Consider the following 26,863-nt stretch of genomic DNA (forward strand, 5'->3'; position numbering starts at 1 on the left):
ATATAGTGCAGACTTGTCAGGTATTGGAGTGCTTTACATGAGCATTGGTTACATCACACAAGAACAAATTCATTTTGGTTGTAGACATGGGGAGACTAAGTGATTTGACCAGAATCACAGAATGTCGAGCTGAAGCAGAAACTTCAACCTGGTTCCCCAGTTGCAAAGTCTGCAGTTCTGGAAGTAACACCACATCCTCTCCCCTAAGTGCAACATTTAATCAAGTGGTCAACTGGATAAAAAAACATAAAGATAACAAATAATTTAAAAGTGCTTTGTCGCTATTTGAAAACTCAGAAAATATGTCCTTATTTTAGTCTTTTAGAGCACTAACCATAATTTTGATGCCAATAAGACCCTCTCATATATGTAATTTCTAAAGGAAATGCTCTAGGTATTACAGTTTTTATTACATCAAGATGATGTCAGGCGTTCCACACTTTTGTAATAAATATAGAATGTTAGCAATCTAGTTGTTCATTAGGATACTGTTGAGAGGCAGAGGCCAGGGGCACGGACTCTGAAAATTGAAGGCAGGTAGGAGGGTGCAAAGGCAACAATTTAACCACACTGAGCAGGCAGGAAGGGCCGTGGAAGCACAACAGACTATGGAGGGCAGTGGAAAGGGGGGCAGGGGCAACAAACCAACAATACAGGACTTGCAAGAGAGGCTGTTGGAGGGAAGATCTATTACGGGTCAAGGAAGCTAGGGGCGGTCCCCAGATCCCCGGGAGCCACCACAGAACTGAGCAGGAGAGTGAGTCAGGGACAAAAGGGGCACCTTAATTTGAGCCGGGGTGCCTAGGAACGCTTGCTCCAAAAATGAAGAAAACAGACATATGAGACATGGAATTGGAGGCAGAATACAATGGCAGTTTAATGAGAAGATGCAACTTCAAAGAAACCGCAGAATAGAGACATAAAGTACAAAATACAGAATCCAGATAATCATACAGCTGTCATAATATTCTCTGTATCTCAATTAATGTACTGACAGAGAGAGAGAGAAAACACATCTATAAATGCATCATGAGAAACAAGTTACACCAAGGAAAATGTTACCTAGGAACACTCACGTTTACTCTTAGAGCAAGCATTCCTGCAATTACAATACAAAATCTTTTAAATGCAAAAGTAAAGAGAACAATGGTTAAACATAACATGACATTTCATATAGGTAAAATAGAATAAGATACTTCAAGCAAAGTAGAGCAAGACATTTTAAGCAAAGGAAGACAAGAGCTCCCAGCTCTTTGGGAAAACCTGCACTGCCTGTTAACCTACATACAGACGGCGAGGTAGTCCGTCGATATCTGTGGGTGCTCCCTTTTTATATCATTTTGTGGGCTCCTTTGCACGCTACATCTACCTACGTATGCTACCCAAAAGCTTCGTCTGCAGATTTTACCAGACATTTCGTCATTTACCCACTTAATGCTGACAATGGACTGGGTGAAAAGGTCAGTCTCTCAGGCCAATCGCTTATCGTAAGTTCCATAGAGCAAGCAGAAAATAATGGGTATTGTAGGGAATTCAATATATTTATGTATAAAATCTCCTCAGTTCTCCTAACTTGACGCTCTGCGGTTGCCACTTCCTTAAAAGCGGGAAACCTGCCCAGGAAGCAAGTACCAGTCCAGGATGCAGCCTACTGTATGTCGACAGCTTCAGGGGGATGTTGAACTTTGATACCGAGCACGGAGCACTCGGGTAGGGTGGGGGCTACTAGTTTGGATCAGAAGGCCTCGCAGACCTGCCTTCAGACTGCTATACACTAAAATTGCAGAGCTATGGTCAATTTAACAAAGAGGCCTACATATTGAACAGAAGGGCCTACACAGGGGTTTTATGCTGGCTGAGTGGTAAGGATGTCTCAGGATAATTATATAGCAACACAGGACCCGCTGGTCAATTTAATACGGCCTACAAATGCAGCTGGCAGGGCAAGGACAAGGGTCTCATACTTCAGGTGTGGACAGAACGGGCCAGGGGCCCCATGTGATACAAAATCTACCCTCCTTCAAGGCTGTGGCAATGTAATAGACCATTGTGGGCAGAAGGAAGAGGCAATGGTAGTACAACCATACATGCCAACAGACCCGATTCAGCCAGGAAACGTCCAATGTTTTTAAGCTCAAATGGGCTTTATTTGATCTGTCTCCTGTCTACAATATCCTCTTTTTCAATGTAACTCAAAGGGGAAAATCAATACCCCAGTTTTTTTTCAAAATCTCCCTCTTACCAAGTTCAAAATGTTCGCAAGTATGGTACATTGGATCATGGAAGGAAATGGGATAGGGACATGGACTTGGATAACAGAGGACCGGAGGGACATGGAGAGGTGCACCAAACTGACCCTGCAGGGCAGGCATCAGGGATTGCAGCAGCACAATACACCACACAGGGCATGCAGGACGGGAGTGCAGCACAACAATCCATAGAAAGCAAGAGGGAGGGGACAGGACCATGCACATGGACAACAGAGAACAGAGGGGCAAGAGGCAATGGTAGCTAGCTGACCATAATGGACAGACAGGAGAGAAAGCTGCAGCATAACAGACCATAAAGGGCAGGAGGGACGGATCAGGGGCATTACAATGGAACAGACAAGCCAGGAGGGAGGGAGTAGGGCTGGGGGCAAGGGGGCAGGGCAGGAGCAGCAAGATAGCCATGGAGGTCAGGCAGGATGGGCACTAGAAGCAAGACACACCATGAAGAGCAACAGTGAGACTGTGATGGCATACACACAGACCATGGAGGGAAGGTGGGAGGGGGTCAGGGGCAGCTAACTGACCACACAGGGAAGGTGGGAGGGGCCATGGCAGCACAGAAGACCATGCATGGCAAGTGGGAGAGTTAGTGGCAGCACAATGGCTATGATGGGCAAGAAGGAGGGTGGAGGGGCATGCACAAAGGACGATGGAGGATAGAAGGGAGGGTCAGGACCTGTGCACAGACAAGAAAGTTCAGGGGAAGGGACCTCACAACAGACCACACGGGCAGGCAGGAGGAGCAGTTGCAGCACAACAGACCAGGGAGGGCAGAAGGGTGTGGCAGTACAATGGACCATGTAGGACAGGAGGAAGAGGATAGGGGCATGGCATGTGGACAGGCAGGGTGGAGGTGGCAGGGACAGGTTACAGTCATCTGACAATGCTAGGCAGGTGGGAGGGGAGTGGATGCTCAACAGAACACTCAGAGTAGATAGGAGTGGCAGGTCCATGGGACATGGTGGGCAAAAAGGATGGATCAGGGGCATGCACAAAGACATCGGAGGGCAGGGGGAAGGAGAATAGGGGCAGCAAGCTAAGCACAGAGTTTAAGCAGGAGGTCAATGATGGGGCATAGAATTGGGCAATGGAGGGCAGGAGGAGTGGACTGGTACATCATACTAAATTGAGGGCAGTGGCAGCACATCAGACCATGCATGGCAGGAGGGAGGAGGCTAGTCCATGGATTCACACAACAGAGGATAGGGAGGAAGGGGATGGGGCAGCAAGCTAACTGTTCAGAGAAGGCGGGTATTAGGAACTTTATTGTTTTTAAAACATTGTGTCTGTGCGAACTACTTAAAATATGAACAAGTATGCAGCATAATCTCACTTTTATTCAGGAAGAAGAGGACGTTTGTGACTGTGACTCCGGGCTCACTTGGCAGAAACACCCCCTGACCCTCCACCCACTATCGCAAAATGTAATGCCCGTGAAAAGGGTAGGTGAACACAGTGTTATATAGAACATAGTCCTGAGAGCACGATTGAAAATGAAAACTAGATATAGTGTATGGTATAAACTATGCACCAAAAAGTGTGATATAAGATGAACCGGGCGTGAAATATAATATGCAATACATTGTGCGCAATGACAGATTCATTGGAGATGCGAGATAGCACAGGCACTAGCGCGTGCTATGCGATATGCGCCTTGGAGTGTAATATGCACAGGGCAGTGTTGTGTAACCTAACTAGTCTCTAAAGTTGTAATATAAAATATGTGCTGGGGAGTGTAACGTTGCATATGCACTGTGACAAAGATATGGATCCCAGATTGTAATATGTATGGCATAGCACTGTGCGTTATGACATAGGCATCGAGAAAGGCACGTTAGATGGGGCAATATAACCCGTGCGAAGACAAGTGTGGCATGACATATTCACAGGGTGGTGTTACAGTGCACATGGGCTAGAGAGTGTCATAGCATATGCACTAGCTAGTGGAATACAACACAGAGGTGTGTGGCACTCGGCAGGCAATGGTGGGTGTAACACAGCATTGGGCTCTGTCAGGAGCACGCTGTGACTCTCAAGTGATGTTCGTCCCCTTTCCAGAGAGTAAAATAAAAAGTATTACACATCCGGCAGTGGATGTGTGTTTTATTAACCGTGAGGGGGGTTTCTTGCATAGTTTTGGTCGAATTTTTGTCGAATCCCCTTTGAATGGCTTGGTGTGCATGTGTATTAAATGTGCCCGTCAATAGCTACCCATGTTTGTATAAATAAAGGACAAGGGTGTCTACCAGGATTAGGCACGGTAGGGCATCAGACATGTCAGAGCTTCACTAGTGGTGTAAATACATTCCACGTGGATTCATTGCATGCATAGTCGCCTTTTAATGAATATCACGCAAATCGTCATGGTGATAGGTATGTACGGTTTGTCCAGCATGTCCTAGGTGTGTCTATAAATATATATTTTTTAAAAATAATAAAAAACAGTGGCCGGCCCTGGGGATTGGGGTCAAAAAAATATAATTAGGAGACTGGCCCTGGGGGATGGGGTCATCAGGGCCAATAAATTAGAATAAGAAGGGGAACCAAACAGCCCCCCTTCTTAAAAAACTAAAATAAATAAAAGACTGGCATCGTGCCGGAGGCCATGCCCCCTCCGTGCAGCACTCTGCAAACGCGCCCCCAACAGGCATCTCCAGTATGCGCCAGGGAGCTGCGCAGCAGCCAGGTGTTCTGAGGCCAAGCCCCTTTTTACACCTCTCTGAAACGCAGCTCTGTGGCGCTTACTGGAGGTACCTAGTGGTCTAGTTTGACCCTAGGGACCCTTAGGATTCAAGGGGACTTAATCTCTCAACTTAGAACAGCCACAGGGCGCGTTTACACAGTGGTGAAGGGATGGGACGGGGCCTGAGGTGACGTGTGCAAACACGCACTATGGCACGTTTTAAATTGGGGATATAATTTCCCTTCAATACTGAGGGCCCCTGGGGGCTAACTAGCCCACCAAGTGCTTCCAGTAAGCGCCACTGAGCTGCATTGCAGAGAGGTGGTCCAGGCCGTGCCACTTTTTACACCTCTCTGCAACGCAGCTCTGTGGCACTTACTGGAGGTACCTAGTGGGCTAGTTGGACCCTAGGGACCCTCAGGATTCAAATGAACTTAATCTCCCAACTAAAAATGGACACAGGGCGTGTTTACACAGTGGTGAAGGGAGGGGACGGGGCCTGAGTTAACGTGTGCAAAAACGCCCTGTGGCCTGTTTTAAGAGGTAGTTTTAATCCCCTTGCCCTATTATATACTAGGGGCTTACAGAGGAGGTCATGCTAATCACAGGGGGACCCCAACGCATAATGTTCCCTAGTGTATGTAGGTGTTTCACTGTATTCTAAGTGTCTTTTAACATAGCACTGGCTCTAGGACTGGTTAGTCAGACTCAGTTACCACCAGTATCCGTCTGAAAAAGTTGAGGGTACAGGATGATTTTGCAACAAGGCTTCTTTCTGCTCTTCTTTTTGTTCTTTCTGCACGTTATCCTTCTTCCTGCACTTATCTTCGTATTTGAGGACTTCTGTTGCTTCTTTCTGCACTTCTTTTGTTTCTTTCTGTGCATTTTTTCTTCTTTCTTCACATGTCCTATCTCTGTAGGCATAGTTAGAAATTAGCATTTAAAAAACCTTTGAAATTCACAGAAAAAAACATAGGTTTCAGGCACGTTATAGTTAGGAATTAGCATTTAAAAAACCTCAGAAATTCACTGAAAAAACCATAGGTTTCAGGGGTGTTATAGTTAGCTGGACTTTTCACTTGTACAAAACCATTGAAATTCCCCCGTTATAGTTAGTTCAGCTAACTATAACTCGCGCGCCCGCAATGCACTGCTGATGACGTCACATATTACATCACTCATGACATGGTCAGTGACATCACTCATGACATCACTGATGACATCTCAAATGACATCACTGATGACATCACTGATGACATCATCCTTGTGATAGAGTGGCAGACCTCCTCTCACCCTAATATAACCTTTGATACACACATTCAAAAATAGAGACTAAAATTTTCAAAACAATGGACATACCAATACCAGTTACAACAACCTCTTCAGTAATTCTAAGATCCACATACACATCCACTCATTCACCAACAGTCCTATACAGTCACTCATACATGTACTCACTCATCATATGTACTCATACACCTATACATCCTGTTACACAATGCCACTCATCCATAGAGTTACTCACACACATAGTCACTCATGCTAATAAAGAATCAAACATACATTTACTTGCATATACAGTTATACACACACCACCATACTTACTTCTACGGAAACTTACACATACTTAGTCTTTTAAACAATCACTTATAGAAACACATACTTATTCATACAGGAACTCTTTCAATCTCTTACTCTCACATATACTCACATATATACACCAATAGTCACATATACTAGTTTAAAACATATGTAGTTACTCATAAAGACACTATTGAGACAGTCATTCACTCACTAACACACCCATACACACACTCATCCACCCATACAGTCCTGCACACATGCTGTGTTCAACACATACAAACAGTGAGTCACTCATTCATGCACCTATGCACTACGTAATACCCCCCACCGAACCATGCAGACACTCAGACTGATACTCAAAAAACCAACTAATAACCTATATAGACACCCATGTAGCTACTCACCAACCCATGCAGCCACTTATACACAAAGTGAGAGACTGATACAGATATTTACATATTTAAACATTACTCACTAAGCCATGTGTTCACTATGATACACTTAATCAGTCAGTTACACAATCAATTTTTCAAAAACAAATCATCCATTTAGACACTTATATATCCATTTATTCTTCCATCGACCTTGAGATATACATATATAAAACATATTTAATTTTCAGAAAAACACACATTCACTGGATGATGTCATCAGTGATGTCATCAGTGATGTCATTTGAGATGTCATCAGTGATGTCATGAGTGATGTCACTGACCATGTCATGAGTGATGTAATATGTGACGTCATCAGCAGTGCATTGCGGGCGCGCGAGTTATAGTTAGCTGAACTAACTATAACGGGGGAATTTCAATGGTTTTGTACAAGTGAAAAGTCCAGCTAACTATAACACCCCTGAAACCTATGGTTTTTTCAGTGAATATATATATATATATACACTCAAATGTTTACACTTACACACACATAGATATCTATTTACATATACACACTTTCACAGACACATTTACATATCTAACAAAAACAAAACTATAATGGGCTACTACATTTATTTTACATTTTGCATTTCCATAATCCTTTCATCAAACCCTTTTTGAGCAAATAATGCACAAAAGATATACAGTCTTTCATTATGGTTAAAAGATTGTAAAGGTGTCCCACCACAGGTTCTTCTCCATAGGATCCGCGAGTCTAGAAAAGCAATTCAGTAGACAAACAATAATGTAAAATATATTTAAAACCACATATAAAAATACTTCTCCAAAATCGGATTCTCTGCTCAGAAAATACAAACAAACACATTTCTGTTATGAATGATACATACATCTCTTCACCAATGTTTAAACTCCTTGGTATACATTAATATGATAATATTTGATAAAAGATCGTTGCGCTCAAATGCGCAAAAACATCTTTGCGTTCCTAGCGTCCACAAGGCAAGAAAAGGAGGTTACTCCTTTTCTTTTCTGACCACCAAACTCCGGAACCCATTGCCTATGACCCTACGTTTCGCTCCTTCCGAATCATTTCTTCACAGACTGCTGCATCAGAAGGATGCAGCCTTGTAGCAAACAGTATTCTTTTCAAAACGAAAATCGTAAAACAGGATTTTCTTTTTGAAAAGAAGAATTATAATTCTTCCCTCACCACGTGAGTCTTCTCCCAGGGCAGGGGGAGCACACAACTTTTAATGTTCTTTACTGCCAGAATTTCCAGTAAAGAATTACTACATGTCTGCCTATATAGGTCAGGAAGACATGAAACTATTTCTAGGATGGCCTTGGAAAGTAAGGGCTTTCAGAGACGTTTGGCCACAATGGAGACAGTACTCCCTGCTGTGGCCAAGCTGAACGTCTGCTGTTATTTAAATGGGGCAGGCGGACCTTCGTATTGGTGGTATATATAACCTGTCATCATTGTGATGGATTGCATATACCGTCACTTTATAAATTCAGGCCTTAGTCACTCCTATATGCAACGCTCCTTTTAGCATCGATGTTTTTCCTAAAAGGTGAATAAAACTCATTATGTATTCATAATGACTACATGCATTACATTTATTGCATTTAGTAAAACCTGCTTTTGGTTTTACCCTGACTCCTTTTCCTTTGTGATTTCACTCCATACAAGTTGATCTTTCCTCAAGCAATCCTATCTATATGTAATAAGTGGTGTTCTGGTCATGAGTGTCCCAGCAGGGTTGCATTTCACTAAATGCCATTGCTATGCTGGCACTTGGAGGTGGCAATGTTGGGCTTTTTTTCTGGGCAGTCACATGTGATATACACTATGTACAGAATTGAGAGGATGTTATCTGATTTTTGATGAACACAATACAAGATTATTGGAAAGATATTTATTTCCCACCAACTATATTTGTTATATAATTTTGAAAGGGTTAAGTCCAGAATGACAAATGCAGCATTTTGTTTGGGAAAGGAGTGTTCACATTTTTTTTTAGACATGCTATGTGGCATGCCTGATGAAGGCGCTTGAGTTACCGAAACACGCATAAACACGACACAACAGGATCCATCTATGATCAAAGCCACATGACTGTCTCTCACTTTTGACATGTATGTTACTGCATAAGGTTTCTCTTCTTTTTTTCATATATTATATATTTTTGATAAATATTTAGATGTTACTGAACACCTGTGGACGGCCTTAGATGCAGGGCAGATGTCTGCACTGATCCTTCTGGATTTCACTGCCGCAACCAACACTGTACCTCATGTCATCCTGCTGAAATGCCTATCTGAGGCAGGGGTCTCTGGGTTAGCTCTCAGATGGCTGTCTTCCTTCCTGGCCGGCAGGACGTTTCGGGTAGTCACCCCCCCTTTTGCCTCTGGTACTTTTCCTGTTATGTTATGTTATGTTATGTTATGTTACTGATTTTTGTACCGCGCACAGCTGCCCCAGCCAAGGGGCGTCCTGGCGCCAGGAAAGGTGAACACAACAACACAGAATGAGGGTTAGTTAGTTTTATTGAAAAGAAACGTTTTAATGACACCTCTGAACCTGGTTAAATCTTCCACAGCACGGATGTCGTAGGGAAGAGCGTTCCAGAGCTTGGCAGCTACTACTCGAAAGGAGCGGCCACCCGTCCTGTTCAACAAAAAACGGGGAACAACAGCTAAGTTCTGGCCCAAGGATCTCAAAGAGCGAGGAGGGATGTACGGGGTAAGAAGATTCGTGAGAATAGGTGGGGCCAAGCCTTTCAGGATTTTAAAGGCCAGGCAAAGCACCTTAAACTCAATACGCCGCGCAACAGGCAGCCAGTGGAGAGTATGCAGTACTCCGGACACTGAGCGACGTTTGGGCAACCCAAATATTGCTCTTGCGGCGGCATTCTGCACTCGTTGTAGCCGCAAAGGTTCAGCCTTGTTCATCCTGCAAGCAGAGCACTGGCATAGTCTATCCTAGATAATACCGAGGCCTGGACCACCAGCTGTCTAGTGCTGGCATCAAAGAATTTGAGCACCGGCCTCATGCTCCTGATAATGCCGAAACAAGAGGCAGCCACCTTCTTAGTATGACAGGTGAAACTAAGTGAAGGGTCCAGCCAGACCCCGAGGTTCTTTAACTCCATTGCAGGAGAAGGGATCGTACCTAACTCGGGGGGCAACCAGCTATCATTCCAACATCCAGGAAGCTTACCAAACACCATCACCTCTGTCTTCTTAGTGTTCAATTGGAGACAGTTCTGATTCATCCAATTGGCCACCGAGCGCAACCCCTCACAGAAGTTGAGGGCATCCATAGCTGAGTCCCCACTTAGTGTGACCGCCAGCTGCGTGTCATCCGCATAGGAAACCATTGTCAGGCCCCAGCTTTTGACTACAGCAGCTAGCGGCCTCACGTAGAGATTAAAAAGAGTGGGGCTCAGAGATGAGCCCTGAGGAACCCCCAACATGAGCGGGTGAGAGGTGGACTTACCGGGTGGTATCGCAACCTGGAAGGATCTGTTGGAAAGAAAGGAGCGGAACCAGCCTAATGCCAACCCCCTAACCCCAGCTTCCTCTAACCGCCGCATCAAGATGTCATGGGACACCGTATCAAAGGCGGCACTCAGGTCTAACAACAGGAGTGCCGCTGTTTGTCCGGTGTCCAGCACGGAGCGCAGATGTTCAGCCATATATAGCAGGGCAGTCTCCGTGCTGTGGGCTTTACAGAAACCATTTTGCGTGGGGTCCAAGATGTTAGCTTTATCAAGGTGGTCCGCCAGGATCCCATTCACGTGGGTTTCGATGACTTTAGCAGCCCACGGCAGCAAGGAGATGGGGCGGTAGTTCTCAGGTTTAGTGGGGTCGAGGGTAGGCTTTTTCAGGATGGGAGTGACTACCGCTTGCTTCCACTTGGTAGGTACGGTCCCTGAACCCATATTGATAAGGGAAAGCAAGGGAGCACGACATGTATCCTGTATGTTTTTAAATAGGGCCGGTTTGAGGGGGTCTCCCGGGGAGCCCGATTTGATTTTTTGGCTCAAGAGATCAAAACCCTCCTCTGATAGGGGGGCTAGACAATCCAGGATCCTATCCTTGAACTCAGGACAATCAACTGGATTCGAGCAGTGCACGGCCGTAGGGAAGGTGTGGTAAATAGCTTGCACCTTCTGAACAAAGAACAAGGCCAGGCGCTCGCAATGGGAGTCTATGCAAATTTCAGCCGCCGGAGTCCTCTTAGTTATGAGGTCCTTTAGGACCCTGAAGATTAATTTGGAGGGGTTCGGGCTGTTGGTCAGGGGCTCCCACAGGGCTCGTCCTTGAGCCCCCTGCTCTTTAATCTTTATGTTCAACCTTTGGCGGAAGTTGCAAGGAGCAGGGGGTTCACCATGGTTTCCAATGCCGACGACACTCAGCTGGTGGTGGCCCTCTCGAGTGACCCCGAGCAGGACGCCAGGACATTCCAGGGCGACCTCCCTGCAGTCGCCGAGTGGATGACTGCCAACTGTTTACAACTGAATTTTAGCAAGACTGAGGTGTTGTTGGTGGGGGGAACCATGGTCACTGGAGTGACCTGTGGTGGCCTGCTAGTCTGGGCGCGGCACCTACCCCGAAGCCAGTAGTAAAGAACTTGGGGGTTTGGATGGACAGCTACCTCAACTTTCAGATCCAGACGAAGAAGGAGCAAGGCACTTATTTTGGTCTGCTACGTGGGCTTAAACCTATTCTGGCCTTTCTTGATGCTACAACCAGGCAGACCATTATTCAGGCCCTGATTTTGTCAAGGCTCGATTACGCCTGCTCGCTGTATTTAGGAATAAATAAATCTGAAATACAGAGGCTACAGAGAGTCCAGAATGTGGCCATTACATCTCTCCTGGGCTTGCGTAGAACCTGCTCAGTGGCCAGTGCTATTCGTCGCCTTCATTGGCTGCCGGTAGCCAGGCGCATTGAGTTTAAGGCACTCTGTTTTGCCTTTAAAATTCTGAAGCTGGCATCTCTCTACATTTTGTCCGATCTCCTTCTACCTTATATCCCCAGACGACCACTTTGTTCTATGGGACAATGTTTAGTAGTGGTTCCCCGGGTAAGGAAAGCCCGCACTGGCGGGCGCTCCTTCCGGCATAGAGCGGCCCTGCTGTGGAACTCTCTGCCTGTTCACATTCGGGAGCTTACTCACTATCTCCATTTCAGGAAAGCAATCAAGACTTTCCTGTTTCCATCCTCGTAGGCCTTGATCGTTTTTGCGTACTGCTCTGTTGTTGCTTAGCGCCGGGACGCCTCTTAGCTGAGGCAGCTGTTGCGCTCTATAAAATTGTTTAACATAACATAACATAACATTCATGGTTTTCATTGTATGACTAATTTGACTTATTCTGCAATACTATTCCTACATTAGTTCTATTGTCGAAGCAATATACATGAAACAATTGTTTTATTATAGTTCTTCATGGAGAGATATGTATTCACTGGAGCATATGTCTTGTTTTTCTTTGTGTGTTTAAGTTTTGCCATGTAACATTACCAGGCCTTGTCAAAAAATCTCTACGGAGTTCCGCAAGTGACATGGTTCAATGCAAACTGCCACTTCTACCAAAGCGGCAACTTGCACACTTACCCTTCACAAGTTTTCTGCACTTTGCAAGTTTCCCGGAGCGTGAGTGTAGAAAACTCTTCAAACTCCGGGAGCGGAGTTCACCATCCAGACCTAAACATTACAGGCAGGATGCGGCATACATTTGCAGATAATTTGTACCAATATGTGTTTTTTACATTATTTATAAGTGATCAATTAGCCTTTTTCAGTATCATGTTGCAATTATGTCATATAATGCAAATTAGAATATTATTTGCATAGGGATTTGTTATTTACAATTGTATTTTCCCTGCCTTTGGTATAGGTACAAGTAGCAGGGGGTCCTTATATAGACACTCAAGTCCCTACTACATACGTCTTTCACCTTGTGCGGAGGTATTTAAGGTGAGTGACCACTCCTTCAAAGCAGCCAATTGGCATTTGTCTCAACTATTGCCACCCTACACCTGAAGGCACTCAATCTCATTAGGTGGTCTTAGGTGGTCATGCCCCTACTAAACCCAGACTTCATCTCGTACAGAAGTTTTTATGAAGAGCATACTCCATCCAGTCACCCAAGTCCCACTTTGAACACACTTTTTATCATGGCCTTCAACTTGTGAGTAATCTTTACAGAGAGATGACCCCCACCAGACACCCACGCTTCTTTGGGTGGCAAAGCTCGATCTACGCATAGCCTTCAATGTTTACAGAAGACTCTGCAGAGAGTACAATCCCTAAAAACACCCAAGTCCATTATACAGCCAACTGGCTACTATGCAGAGACCACCTGTTACAAAGCTCTTCCTGGAGAGCCCACCCCATCCAGACAGCCAGACCCCATTAGGTGGCCATGCCCTTACTATGCACACCATTCCCCTTGTAAAGAAATCATCATTGAGAGCCCACTCACTCCAGACAACCAGTCCCATGAGCATTCAAAACATACTTCTTCCTCCTGATACCCAAACCCCATTAAGTGTTGAAACCCCATTATGCACTGGCTTCCTCTTGTACAGAAACTCCGCGAACACGCAGAAATTCCACGAACACGCGGAATTGCTTGTTCGCGATGCTTTTTTCCTGTTCGCAATTGCTGTTTGCGTGCTCGAGGAGAAATATCTCGCGAACATGCATTTTGAGAGCGCGAACAAGCAAATATTTCGCGAAATCGCGGAAAGCAGACTTTTAAGCAATTTCGCGTTCTCCGCGGAACGCGAAATTACGCAAATTACGCAAATTCCGCGAGCGGAACGGAATTTGCTGCCCAGGCCTAGAAAATGCACACTTCTATCTGTGACCAGGGTGACTAGATCCCCAAAATGTGTCAGGTGTTGTCCGTGCCACCCGCATACATTTTCCATGGGTCTATCAGTTGTATAAATCTGTGGTAAGCAACTTTGGGTGCACATTTTATGTACCAGATTGAAACTTGCAATGTTGATTTAAATCTCACACTGACAGTGCACTGCTGCCAATTGAGTATGGGACCTGGTAAGACTTTGGGGCTATATAGTTACACACCCACACACACACACATACACAAATACACATCTCTCTCAATATATATGTGTATTTAGATAAGCACACACATATACACTCACATATATATAGATATATACACACACACACATATATACACTCACTCACATGTTTACACATACACACACATACATATCTATGTATATACACATACAGCCATATTTACATATCTAACAAAAACAAAGCCATCATGGGCTACTACATTCATTTTACATTTTGCATTCCCATAATCCTTTCACCAAACTCGTTCGGGCAAATAATGTAAAAAAGATATACAGACTTTCAAATCCTGTAAAAATTGTAAAGGTGTCCCACCTCACGTTGTTTTGTATTGGATCCTGGAGTCTAGAAAAGCAATTCAGTAGACAAACATAAATTTAAAATATATTTAAAACCACATATAAAAATGCTTCTCAAAAATCTGATTTTCTGCTCAGAAAAGACAACCAAACACATTTCTGTTATGAATGATACATACATCTCTTCACCAATGTTTAAACTCCTTGGTATTCATTAATATGATAACAGATGATAAAATATCATTGCACTCCAATGCACAAAAACATCTTTGCGTTCCACAAGGCAAATAGAGGAGGTTGCTCCTTTTCATTTCTGACCACCAAACTCTGGAACCCATTGCCTATGACATTGCGCTCCTTCCTAATCATTTGTTCAAAAACTGCTGAAGACTTCTCTTTTTGATGCATAAACTTTCTGTTGAGGTTTAAATAGTCTTCTACTTTTATACAATTGGGCAACTAGCGCTGGACACTTCTTTGAATACAGCTGCATGCTTTATAAATGTTATCATAGTGTATTATACTGTATGGCAACCTCGTAGCTGGAATCTTTCCTTCTTATAGCTCTTTGATACTGCAATATTCTATTGTACACCAATAATATGGTACTCCCTATACATACTTTGGAGCAAGTACATTGCAGCATATAAATAACATAGGCTCAGATTTAATTACTCTGTCCCAATGGTGGAGAGGCCAATAGCCTCATTTATAAATGACCCTACAAGGTAGCAATAATTTATAAAGTTATTGAAAGGAATTGCCGCTGCAGTGGTTCCCGCCAAAGCATTTTACTGTTTGCCTCAGGGCTGCATCAGAAGGATGAAGCCTTGTTGCAAACAGCTTTCTTTTCAAAATGAAAATCCCAAAACACCATGAGTCTTCTCCCAGGGCAGGGGGAGCACAATACTTTTAATGTTCTTTACTACCAGAATTTACAGTAAAAAATTACTTCTTGTCTGCCTAAATAGGTCAGGAAGACATGAAGCTATTTCTCTGATGGCCCTGGGAAGTAAGGGCTGTCAGAGACGTTTGGCCACAGTGGAGACAGTACTCTCCGCTGTGGCAAAGCTGAAGGTCTGCTGTTATTTAAATTGGGCAGGCAGACCTTTAAATTGGTGGTACATATAACCTGTCATCATTGTGATGGATTGCATTTACCGCCAATTTATAAATTTGGCCCTTAGTCACTCCTATATGCAATGCTCCTTTTAGCATTGATGTTTTTCCTAAAAGGTGAATAAGCATTTAGTAAAACCTGCTTTTAGTTTTACCCTAACTCCCTTTCCTTTGTGATGTCACTCTATACAAGTTGATCTTTCCTCATCAAGCCTTCCTATATGTAATCAGTGGTGTCCTGGTCATGAGTGTCCCAATAGTAGGGTCACATTTCACTAAATGCCAATGCTATGTTATCCCTTGGAGGTGACAATTTTGGGCCTATTTTCTGGGAAGACACATGTGAAATACACTATGTACAGAATGGAGAGGATGGTAAGAATATGGGATAGATATTGATTTCCCATCAACTATACTTGTTATATAATTTTTACAGGGTTAAGTCTAGAATGACAAATGCAGAGTTTTGTTTGGGAAAGGAGACTCTGAACATTATTTAATTTGCATTGATTTAATATTTTGTAGAATGAATTGTATTTATCCTCCACTTCATTTGGGAGCTTTATTTGATATTGGATTAATTTAATTGTGTGTAGATTGCATTGTGTTTCTCTTCCACTTTATGTAATTATTGCTTTACTGGTTTTTATTTCACTTTGTGCAACACTTTGACCTTTACCTCTCATAAGATGGCACTGTAGCACCTACGTGGGTCTGCTTTCTTTGTTGTTGAATTTGGTGTTATTTAACATCTGGACGTCACTATTGTCCTTATGCGATCTAAGTCCTTTGTGGATGTGGGCAATGAGGAATAAATATTCTTTGCTCCTCTATTGTGTGAGTGAGTGTTTTCCTTTAATAGCATGTTTTGGAATTGGTTGTGTATCTATATACACATGCACACACCCACAACATACACATATTAAAAAATGGTTAAGATATATATATCTGGTCTCTGAGGCTGATGCGGTAAGGGGACCTGAGGAGGCGCTTTTGGAACTTTAAAGCAGGAAAATGTTTTAAACGTGCATGCACTATTCCCTGCATCCCCGCACAACAACTGGGCGTCAATCTCACCCCCCGCACCATCTACCTGGATCCACAACTAAAGGATTCTGGGTTTTGTAGTTCACTTCCATCCAACGTGAACTAGCACAGGTGAGCGGACAATTAGGGGGCGGAGCGGGTCTGAACCATGAACAAAAAGGAGGCAGGACTTACCATCAGTTGCTGCAAACTTCCTGGATACTTGGGAGCTGAAGAAGGCAGATGATATGCCGAAATGCATTCGCCAAAAACCAATAAAGTGCTTCCCTAAGGTGAACCCCCTGTGTGGCCTCTGCTCTCTCGTTTGAAGGAGTTTGGTGTAATATATATATATATATATATATATATATATATATATATACATATATGAAGTTTCGCAGAGTAAAACTATTTTTACATCAGTACTTACCTTCATAATATTTGGTGCTTGGAATTTAGGCTTGAGATTTAGGCTCATGATATTATGTAGTCGATATTCTGGTGGAATACTACTCATGTCACGTCTAGGATTCACATGTGTGCTCTGCCAAAGGCATCACAGATATCACATGCCCGGGCAAGATTTATCTACACTTTGCACAGGTGCAGTGTCACAAAAATAATTTGGTGTGAAGGGTGCACTTTCAGGACAAAAACTATGCTAAATATCACACATTGTGTAAGAGCATAGACACAGGCCTTAAAATGTGCCAGGAAAAGGGAAAGAGCAAACGTGCATTACCTTAGTAGATAGATCACTATCCCACTATCTCCCTTTTTATGCAATGCAGTGCAACAACTTTGGTTACTGATCTGGGTTGCTTGATTTCTTAGTAAAATAATCCCTCAATTTTCAGGGCATCTGAAATGTGCTATCAGTCTAAATCCTAAACAAAAGAACGCAGTAACTCTCTCTGTCAGTCCTGCTTAAAGCCTTTATCTCCCAAGTTTATAACATGATATTAACTGGCCCACATTTTCTCTGCCAAGGAAGAGAGTCCCATGGTGTAGCAATTGTAGAGATTCATCTTTCTATGTTCTCTTGGGCAGAGATCAGGCACATGTCCAAGTGCCTAAATTTGATTTCAGAGTTCCTGGTTTTTTATTATTCTGAATCCCAGGTTCACAATTCTTTATCTTTATTTTCTCCCTGTCTCCTTGCTGGGTTATTTGCTCTATATTCTGATTATTCTTTCATTTTGAAAATATTGAGATGATTTGTATTTGTTATGTTTTTTTATTCAGGGCCTGACTAGGATGTCAGTCGGAGTTGCCTCCAACGGACATCTCTGCGGTTTCGGAACGACCGCCCTTGCGTAGATTGTCCAAAACTGTAATTACTATGCACCTGCACATTTTCCGATCGGAGTTTGTGCGGTGGTCGAAGACCAGCCACAGCACAAGCTCCCATAGAGAAATGTGAGTGACTGTAGTACCTATCCTCATGGTGCCTGCCACACGGTGCAGGGATTTACAGGAGGCACAAGAGGTGCTACTTGCCCTAAACCAGAGGCCATAGAAGTAGGAGGGCCCTGCTGGAGGCCCCGCAAAGTCACTTTCTGACCGGCCTTCCATCTTGGAAAACCCCAGACTAGTTTACCATGTCGGAAAACCTGACATTTTCAATCCAAGAGGAATCTTGTAATGATGAAGCCAGTCTCACTGCAGGGAATGTGCCTCTTTTAGAGGAGGATACAGATGTTAGGCTGAAGGTTTCCCATTGGAAGAACTGAACTTTGGGTTGTCCCAAACATGATGCAGCCTGCGTTTCCTGCCTTTAGTGGTGTAGCAGGGTGTACAGTGAATACAGAAAACTTTTTGCCTATACATTTCTTTCAGTCCTTTATGGATGATGCATTTTTGAATGCGGTTGTTGACCAGACTAATATTTGCTGAGTAGTGTTTGAGGCACAACAGTGCCAGACTTAAGCCCCACTCTACAGCTACCTGGAGAACTTCCACAGTCTGCAAGAGTTGAAGAGGTTTGTGGGTTTTACATTTTGTGATGGTCCTGATAAGGAAGCCATCATTGTATTCATATTGGTCTACTAGTCCCTTGATGGCAACAGCTATATTTCCTGAAACCATGAGTCGTAACTGGTATTTGCTTCATTAGATGCTGCATTTTGTTGATAATGCTTTAGTGCTGCCACATGATCACCCTGATTGTGACCATTTTTTGAAGATTTCTAGGTTTCTAGTTTTAAAATATGTACAGGTTTGCTAGGTTGCCCTAGATGCCAGCTGAGCTAGGTCAAAAAATCCACACATTGCAAAAAAGCGACAGTTTTCATTGGAAAAATATTTTGTGTGTGTGCTGTGTTTTGGGCCATTTCCTGTTGCGGGCACTAGGCCTACCCACACAAGTGAGGTACCATTTTATCAGTAGACGTAGAAAAATACAGAATAGTTTAACAAATATAATTAACTATTGTCTTTCTCTGCATTTCTGTCTTTCAAATGTAAGACAGTGTGTAAAAATGAAGACAATTTGAAAAATGTCCATTAAATCACATGCTAGTATACGTGGGGAACAACCTTTACAACGCAACTGTTACAACGCACGACACTTACAACGCATTTTTTACAACGCATAATCCATTACAACGCACTACACTTACAACGCATGACACTACAACGCATTTAAAAAAAATACCTTTACAACGCATACTATTACAACGCCTACCATTACAACGCATAATATTACACTACACTATCCAACACTTACCCTACTGTTGCACACCCTGGAGTTAGAATAGTAATTGTTACCCCTATACTATCCAACACTTACCCTACTGTTGCACCCCCTGGAGTTAGAATAGTAATTTTTACCCCTATACTATCCAACACTTACCCTACTGTTGCACCCCCTGGAGTTAGAATAGTAATTTTTACCCCTATACTATCCAACACTTACCCTACTGTGGCACCCCCTGGAGTTAGAATAGTAATTTTTACCCCTATACTATCCAACACTTACCCTACTGTTGCACCCCCTGGAGTTAGAATATTAATTTTTACCCCTATACTATCCAACACTTACCCTACTGTTGCACCCCCTGGAGTTAGAATAGTAATTTTTACCCCTATACTATCCAACACTTACCCTACTGTTGCACCCCCTGGAGTTAGAATAGTAATTTTTACCCCTATACTATCCAACACTTACCCTACTGTTGCACCCCCTGGAGTTAGAATAGTAATTTTTACCCCTATACTATCCAACACTTACCCTACTGTTGCACCCCCTGGAGTTAGAATAGTAATTTTTACCCCTATACTATCCAACACTTACCCTACTGTTGCACCCCCTGGAGTTAGAATAGCAATTTTTACCCCTATACTATCCAACACTTACCCTACTGTTGCACCCCCTGGAGTTAGAAAAGTAATTTTTACCCCCATACTATCTAATACTTACCTTAAATGCAATTAAATATTATGCGTTGTAATGGTATGCGTTGTAATGGTAGTTTTTAAAAATGCGTTGTAGTGTCATGCGTTGTAAGTGTAGTGCGTTGTAATGGATTATGCGTTGTAAAAAATGCGTTGTAAGTGCATGCGTTGTAAAAGTGTGCGTTGTAACGTCATACATCCGTATACGTACCCACACAATCAGAGGTGTGCAAATAACTACAGATTCTAAACTTCATATCTTCTTCCCATTTTGGAAACACATAGGTTTCCTTGATACTTGTTTTCACTCTTTGCATTTCACCATATGGATTGCTGTATACACAGTATCTAATGAAAAACCATTGCAAGGTGCAGCTCAGTTTTTGCCTCCGGGTATCTTGGTGAACTTACAAGCCAATATATTCCTGCAAATAGAAGGATTCAGTATATTTCTTTAACAAATCTGCCATAGTTAGAAGAAGTTACAATTGAAAATGTAGCACAAATGGCTGTTTTTTTCAACTCAATTTCAATATTTCTGTTTTTAACTAGTTACTTTCAATAGGAAAAACTTGAACTATCTAGACAAATGATCACTTGCTTAATTCAGAACTCTGTTCACATTTTAGAAATGTATAGCTTTCTGCGATCCTTTGTTGTTTTTATGCCCATTTCTAACACTAACTGAAAGGAGGTTGAGAACACAAGAAATAGACAAAATGGGGTCTGTACCATTAAAATGACAAGACTGCCTTGAAAAATGTTGTTTTCTGATAAACGTCTGCTTGTTCCTGAAAGCTGGGAAGATGGTGATTTTAGCACGATAAAACCATCATTGATACCATTTTCAGGGAACAAACAAACACTTTCTTTTGCAGCACTCTTCCCCAAAAACTTCTTGGTTCCCTCCAGGGGAATTCACAAACCCGCTGTACCGTTAGAATCCCCAGGATGTTGCTAACAGGACACAAATGTGGCATGGACATCTATATGGGGCATAAGGGTGAACTACCCCAACTACCCTACAAAAAGGCTACACATTGGAGGAAAAGGTCTGGGAGTGAAGGGATTAAGCCCCCCTCATGTACTGCTTCTTATATAATGATAACATAATATTATAGCGTGAGTGTCGGATAATCTGAAGGTTACACTCCCCCAGTTTTACTGACCAAGCTATGCCCCTGGCGGTAGGATTTGTAGGTGAGTGGAGCTGGATGTAGCAATGAAAAAAACAAAACATTTGCCCTCCAGAGATGGCATAAACATGAATTTCTGCCCAATTCTATCCAAAGGAGGGGTAGAAGTAATGGGGAGGAAAAGAAAAAAAAACTATTGAATAATACAGGAAGCCTTTCAACAGCTGCTTGGAGTTTAGTGTGTTTCTCTATGAATACTAGGACTGGGGAAGTCATGATAATGTCCTTGCATAAAGTTAGAGCAAAATATCCCACCTGTAGTAAAGCCCACTCTGCTTGAGCTGTAGAGGCATAATCACCAGTATATCACACTAGAAACATGTTGTCATGTTCTGTTTTTTAGCAAAGGAACAAACATCACTGGTGTCATATAGACTCTGCAACTAATGTAAAATTTGGATATATGGTAATTGAAAGGAATTTTGCATTAGTACAATTCCCCCATTATAGTTAGTTCAGCTAACTATAACTCGCGCCCCCGCAATGCACTGCTGATGACGTCACATATTACATCACTCATGACATGGTCAGTGACATCACTGATGACATCACTGATCACATCTGAAATGACATCACTGATGACATCACTGATGATGTCATCCATGTGATAAATTAGTGCATCTTCTCACACCCTTTGATATACTCAATCAAAATTTCAGACGTCCATTCTCAAAACCATAGATACTCCAATACCAATAACTACATACCCACTCATTGACTCTTAGATCTACACACACATCCACTCACTCACCTGTACAGTCACTCATACTTACAGTCACTCAGTACAGGACTATCATATGCATTTATACACCTACATAGACACTTACACACCACCAATCATCCATAGAGGTACTCTCACACCTAGTCAGTCATGCAAATAATTAATCACACTCCCATTTACTCACCTATGCAGTTATACACACACAAGTTCACTTACTCATAAAAATAGTACCACATTCTTACGCTCTTATACAATCACTGATACAAGCACACACTCATCCATACAGCCACTCCACCCACACAAACACTCAGGCACCCAGATACTCAGACAACCAATCAATAACCCATAGAAACTCTCATATAGCTATTCACAAAACCATGCAGCCGCTTATACACCAACAGACAGATACAGACATTCACACAGTTTAGTCACTAGTCTGGAGTAAGATACGTTTAATGACTCACTTATAGAGTCAGTCACGCACCTACTAAATCATCCATTCACACACTTATACACCCACTCATTCTTCCATAGGTTTTTCCCTATATATATATATTAAACATATTTAAAATTTACAGAAACACACACTCACTGGATGACATCATCAGTGATGTCATCAGTGATGTCATTTCAGATGTCATCAGTGATGTCATCAGTGACGTCACTGACCATGTCATGAGTGATGTAATATGTGACATCATTAGCCGAACTAACTATAACAGGGGAATTTGTAGGGTTTTGTACGAGGGACATGTCCAGCTAACTATAACGCCCCTGAAACCTATGGTTTTTTCAGTGAATTTCTAAGGTTTTTTAAATGCCAATTCCTAACTATAACGCCCCTGAAACCTATGGTTTCTTCAATTAATTTCAAAGGTTTTTTAAATGCTAATTCCTAACAATATCAGGCCTGAAACCTATGGTTTTTTCAGTGAATTTCAAAGGTTTTGTAAATGACAATTTTGAATGTATTAAATGTTATACTGATTTTTTTTATACTGATTTACTATATTTTTTAAACTATTTATTTTTATATATTTTTTTTTAATTACATTAGAATTACATTATACATTACAATACAAAATATACTTGCTCAGAATGAATTACTTTAGTTTAAATACTTGGCAAATAGGCAACAGACTTTTAAGTACAGTAGTTACAGTTGTTGCAATGGGCAACACAATTTCAAACACAAAGCAACATTGAGCTCAATGTGAATTTCTAGTGAAATGCAATTAGTTACTTTATGTTTTACTTTTCTAACCACAGGACTGGATCATTGATTCAGTCCTTGGACATCTCCTGTAAACAGTTGAGTAAAAGATCTTTGATTACAGTAGTTATTTTTAAGGAATATTATTGTATTTTAAAAGTTGACACTTAGAAATGTTTTCACATAGAATCACCAATGTTATCCTATGGCAGAAAATTCACTTAGCAGGTAAGTAGTGTTATCATTACTTTTTCTTACACAGTGGTGGATCCTGGATCCAGCACTGGCCAACCTCCTGTAAACAGTTGAAAGAATGTGTTTAAGTCATAAAGACGATTTTTTAGGAATATTTTTAGTTTGTGAAAATAGACACTTAGAAACTTTTCTGGTGAAAACCACACAATGGATTCCTATGGAAAGAAATGCAAGTTACTGGTAAGTACGCTTAGAATTACTCTTCCGGGTCAGTGCTGGGCTAAAAGATGCAGCCCTGGGTTCGCTCCTGATAACAGGTGAGTAAATCGGAATTCGTAGTTCGGCTGATTTTAGAGGAATATTTGTACGTTTCAAAAATGGACACTGAAAATTTTCTGGTGAAAACCACACAATGGATTCCTATGGAAGGAAATACAAGTTACTGGTAAGTACGCTTAGAATTACTTTTCAGGGTCTGTGCTGGGCTAAATGATGTAGCACCGGGTCCTCTTCTGATTACAGGTGAGTAAATCGGAATTCGTAGTTCGGCTGATTTTTGAGGAATATTTCTACGTTTCAAAAATGGACACTTCGAAAATTTTCAGGTGAAAACCACACAATGGATTCCTATGGAAGGAAATACAAGTTACTGGTAAGTACGCTTAAAATTACTCATCAGGGTCAGTGCTGGGCTAAAAGATGCAGCCCTGGGTTCTCTCCTGATAACAGGTGAGTAGATCGGAATTCGTAGTTCGGCTGATTTTAGAGGAATATTTGTACGTTTCAAAAATGGACACTTCGAAAATTTTCTGCTGAAAATCACACAATGGATTCCTATGGAAGAAAATACAAGTTACTGGTAAGTACGCTTAGAATTACTTTTCAGGGTCAGTGCTGTGCTAAAAGATGCAGCACTGGGTTCTCTCCTGATTACAGGTGAGTAAATCGGAATTCGTAGTTCGGCTGATTTTAGAGGAATATTTGTACGTTTCAAAAATGGACACTTCGAAAATTTTCTGGTGAAAACCACACAATGGATTCCTATGGAAGGAAATACAAGTTACTGGTAAGTACGCTTAGAATTACTTTTCAGGGTCAGTGCTGTGCTAAAAGATGCAGCACTGGGTCCTCTCCTGATTACAGGTGAGTAAATCGGATTTCGTAATTCGGCTGATTTCAGAGTAATATTTGTACGCTTCAAAAATGGACACTTGGAAAATTTCCTGCTGAAAACCACACAATGGATTCCTATGGAAGGAAATACAAGTTACTGGTAAGTACGCTTAGAATTATTTTTCAGGGTCAGTGCTGGGCTAAAAGATGCAGCCCTGGGTTCTCTCCTGATAACAGGTGAGTAAATCGGAATTCGTAGTTCTGCTGATTTTAGAGGAATATTTGTACAATGTAAAGGAAGGGGGCGGGGCCTGAGGTGACATGTGCAAACATGCCCTGTGGCGCGTTTTAAGTTAGGGAATTAATTCCTCTTCAATCCTGCGGTCCCCTGGGGGCCAACTAGCCCACCAGGTATCTCCAGTATGTGTCAGGGAGCTGTGTTGCAGAGCGGTGTTCAGAGGCCACGCCCCTTTTTGCAACACTCTGCAACGCAGCTCCGTGGCGCTTACTGGAGGTACCTGGTGGGCTAGTTGACCCCTAGGGGACCTCTCGATTGAAGAGGAATGAATTACCCAACTTAAAATGCGCCACAGGGCGTGTGTGCACAGCATCACCTCAGGCCCCGCCCCCTACCTTCACCACTGTTCAAACGCACCCGTGGCACATTTTAAGTTGGGGGATTAAGTCCCCTTAAATCCTGAGATCCCCTAGCAGCCAACTAGGCCACCAGGTACCTCCAGTGAGCTCCACGGAGCTGCGTTGCAGAGAGGTGTAAAAAGGGGTGTGACCTCATTATACCTCTCAGCAACGCAGCCCCCTGGTGCATACTGTAGGTTCCTGGTGGGCTAGTTGGCCCCCAGGGACACCCAGTATTCAAGGGGAATTAGTTCCCCCTCTGCAAACGCGCCAGGGGGCATGTTTGCCAAGTGGTGTAAGGAGGGGGCGTGGACTCCGGCCCGATCTTTTCTGCCGGCATTGCTTTTCGACATGGGAAGCAGCTAACATGCTGCTCCCCATGTGGAAAAGCAATCAGCTTTGCTTCATTGAAGCGAGAGCAGGTTTCCCTGCTCTCGCTTCAATGAAGCAAAGCAGTTTGCAATGACAGGGTGGGAGCCGCGAGGCTCCCGCGCTGTCATTGCAAACAGCAGTGTCCCGGGGGTGGGCACCCCGGGACACTGCAGGAGCCGGCCCTGGGGCGTGGCGTTTCCCAGGACCATCATTGGCTCCAAGAGGGGGGCCGCGTGGCCCCCCTCCCACACGTACAAGTTGCCCTGGGGGGTGGCGGTCCCCGGGGCTGGGGGGGCCTGAGAGCCCCCCCCATCGCAAATACTTTCAAGCCCTGGGGGGTGGCGGTCCCCGGGGCTGGGGGGCTGCGAGCACCCCACCCATTTTCTATAAGCCCCGGGGGGTGGTGGTCCCCGGGGATGGGGGGCCGTGAGCCCCCCCATATAGTATTTCTGAGCCCCGGGGGGTGGCGGTCCCCGGGGCAGTGAGGGGGGATTGGGACCCCCCCACACTTTTTTATTTCTGCCCCCGGGATTTGTCCCCCCCGGGGGCCAAGTACCAAAGAAGCACGGGAGCCCCGTGCTTCTTTTTTTAATATTTTCGGCCGAAATTCACGCTGGGTGCGCGAATCTCGCAGGCCTAGGGGGTCACAGTGAGGCACAAGATGGCTGCCAACACTTCCTGATTCAGAGTGTTGGCAGCCAATTAACGTTCAGCTCATGCTCGGGAGGGTTCGGGGTGGGTGGATCCTCCCTGGCCATAGATATCACTAACTTTTAACTCTAATTTTCTCAGGAAGTACTGAACGGATTTACACCACCAGCAAAAGGCACGAGTCTCAACTGAGGACTACCTCCTTGCCAAATTTGGTGTAATTCCGTTCAGCAGTTCGGGCTGTAGCTGCGACAACAGGTCCTATGGGAAATTGCATGGGGAAAATGCGTTTTGGGACCCCCCTTTTTTCTCAGCCACCGCTTGACGAATCACCACGAAACTTTCAGGGTAGGAGCGGAGCGGAGCGGAGCTGGCCAAAAGTTTGGACAATTTCGCGAAGATTCATCAACCGGCGCCAAAGATATTCCCAATAGAATGTTGCGGATTTCCTATGGAAAATAGGTCCTAACTATAACTATCTTCTGGCGACCGCCAGTAGATAATATATATATATATATATATATATATATATATATATATATATATATATATATATTCAAATGCGTAACCAATACAAGCATAAAGAAATAGCAACCGATCAAGCATTTCTCACTATTAAAACAAACGCACGATTAAGACATATTCAAAACATTCATGCCAAACAGTAATAGCATCTTTTTGGTAGTAACAGTTGGACAGCGGGGAGGGGGGTGGGACAGTGAGTAATCCACAGGCAGATACTGTATCCACCAGAAAAAGCGTTACAGAAGGTAAGTAACTTGTTCTTCTGATGGATGCTTCTGCATGTGGATTCACTTTTTAATAGAATCCCCAAGCCGTACCTCACCCGGAGGAGGGTGTCCACCTGACT

The 26,863-nt window shown here is 43.2% G+C and overlaps 1 protein-coding gene across 1 annotated transcript in view; it reads right to left on the reverse strand.

The window, feature by feature from the left end:
* Window positions 1-26,863, reverse strand: part of LOC146806138 (uncharacterized) — a 99,686-nt gene that overhangs the window by 46,315 nt on the left and 26,508 nt on the right. Inside the window, exons 6-7 of the mRNA XM_085623865.1 lie at window positions 14,371-14,400; window positions 7,654-7,683 (exon numbers count right to left, since the gene is read on the reverse strand). Coding sequence (XP_085479991.1) covers window positions 7,654-7,683; window positions 14,371-14,400 — 60 coding nt within the window. The remainder of the gene's footprint in view (window positions 1-7,653; window positions 7,684-14,370; window positions 14,401-26,863) is intronic.

This window comes from Triturus cristatus, chromosome 8 (assembly GCF_964204655.1).
Source record: "Triturus cristatus chromosome 8, aTriCri1.1, whole genome shotgun sequence".
NCBI lineage: Eukaryota > Metazoa > Chordata > Amphibia > Caudata > Salamandridae > Triturus > Triturus cristatus.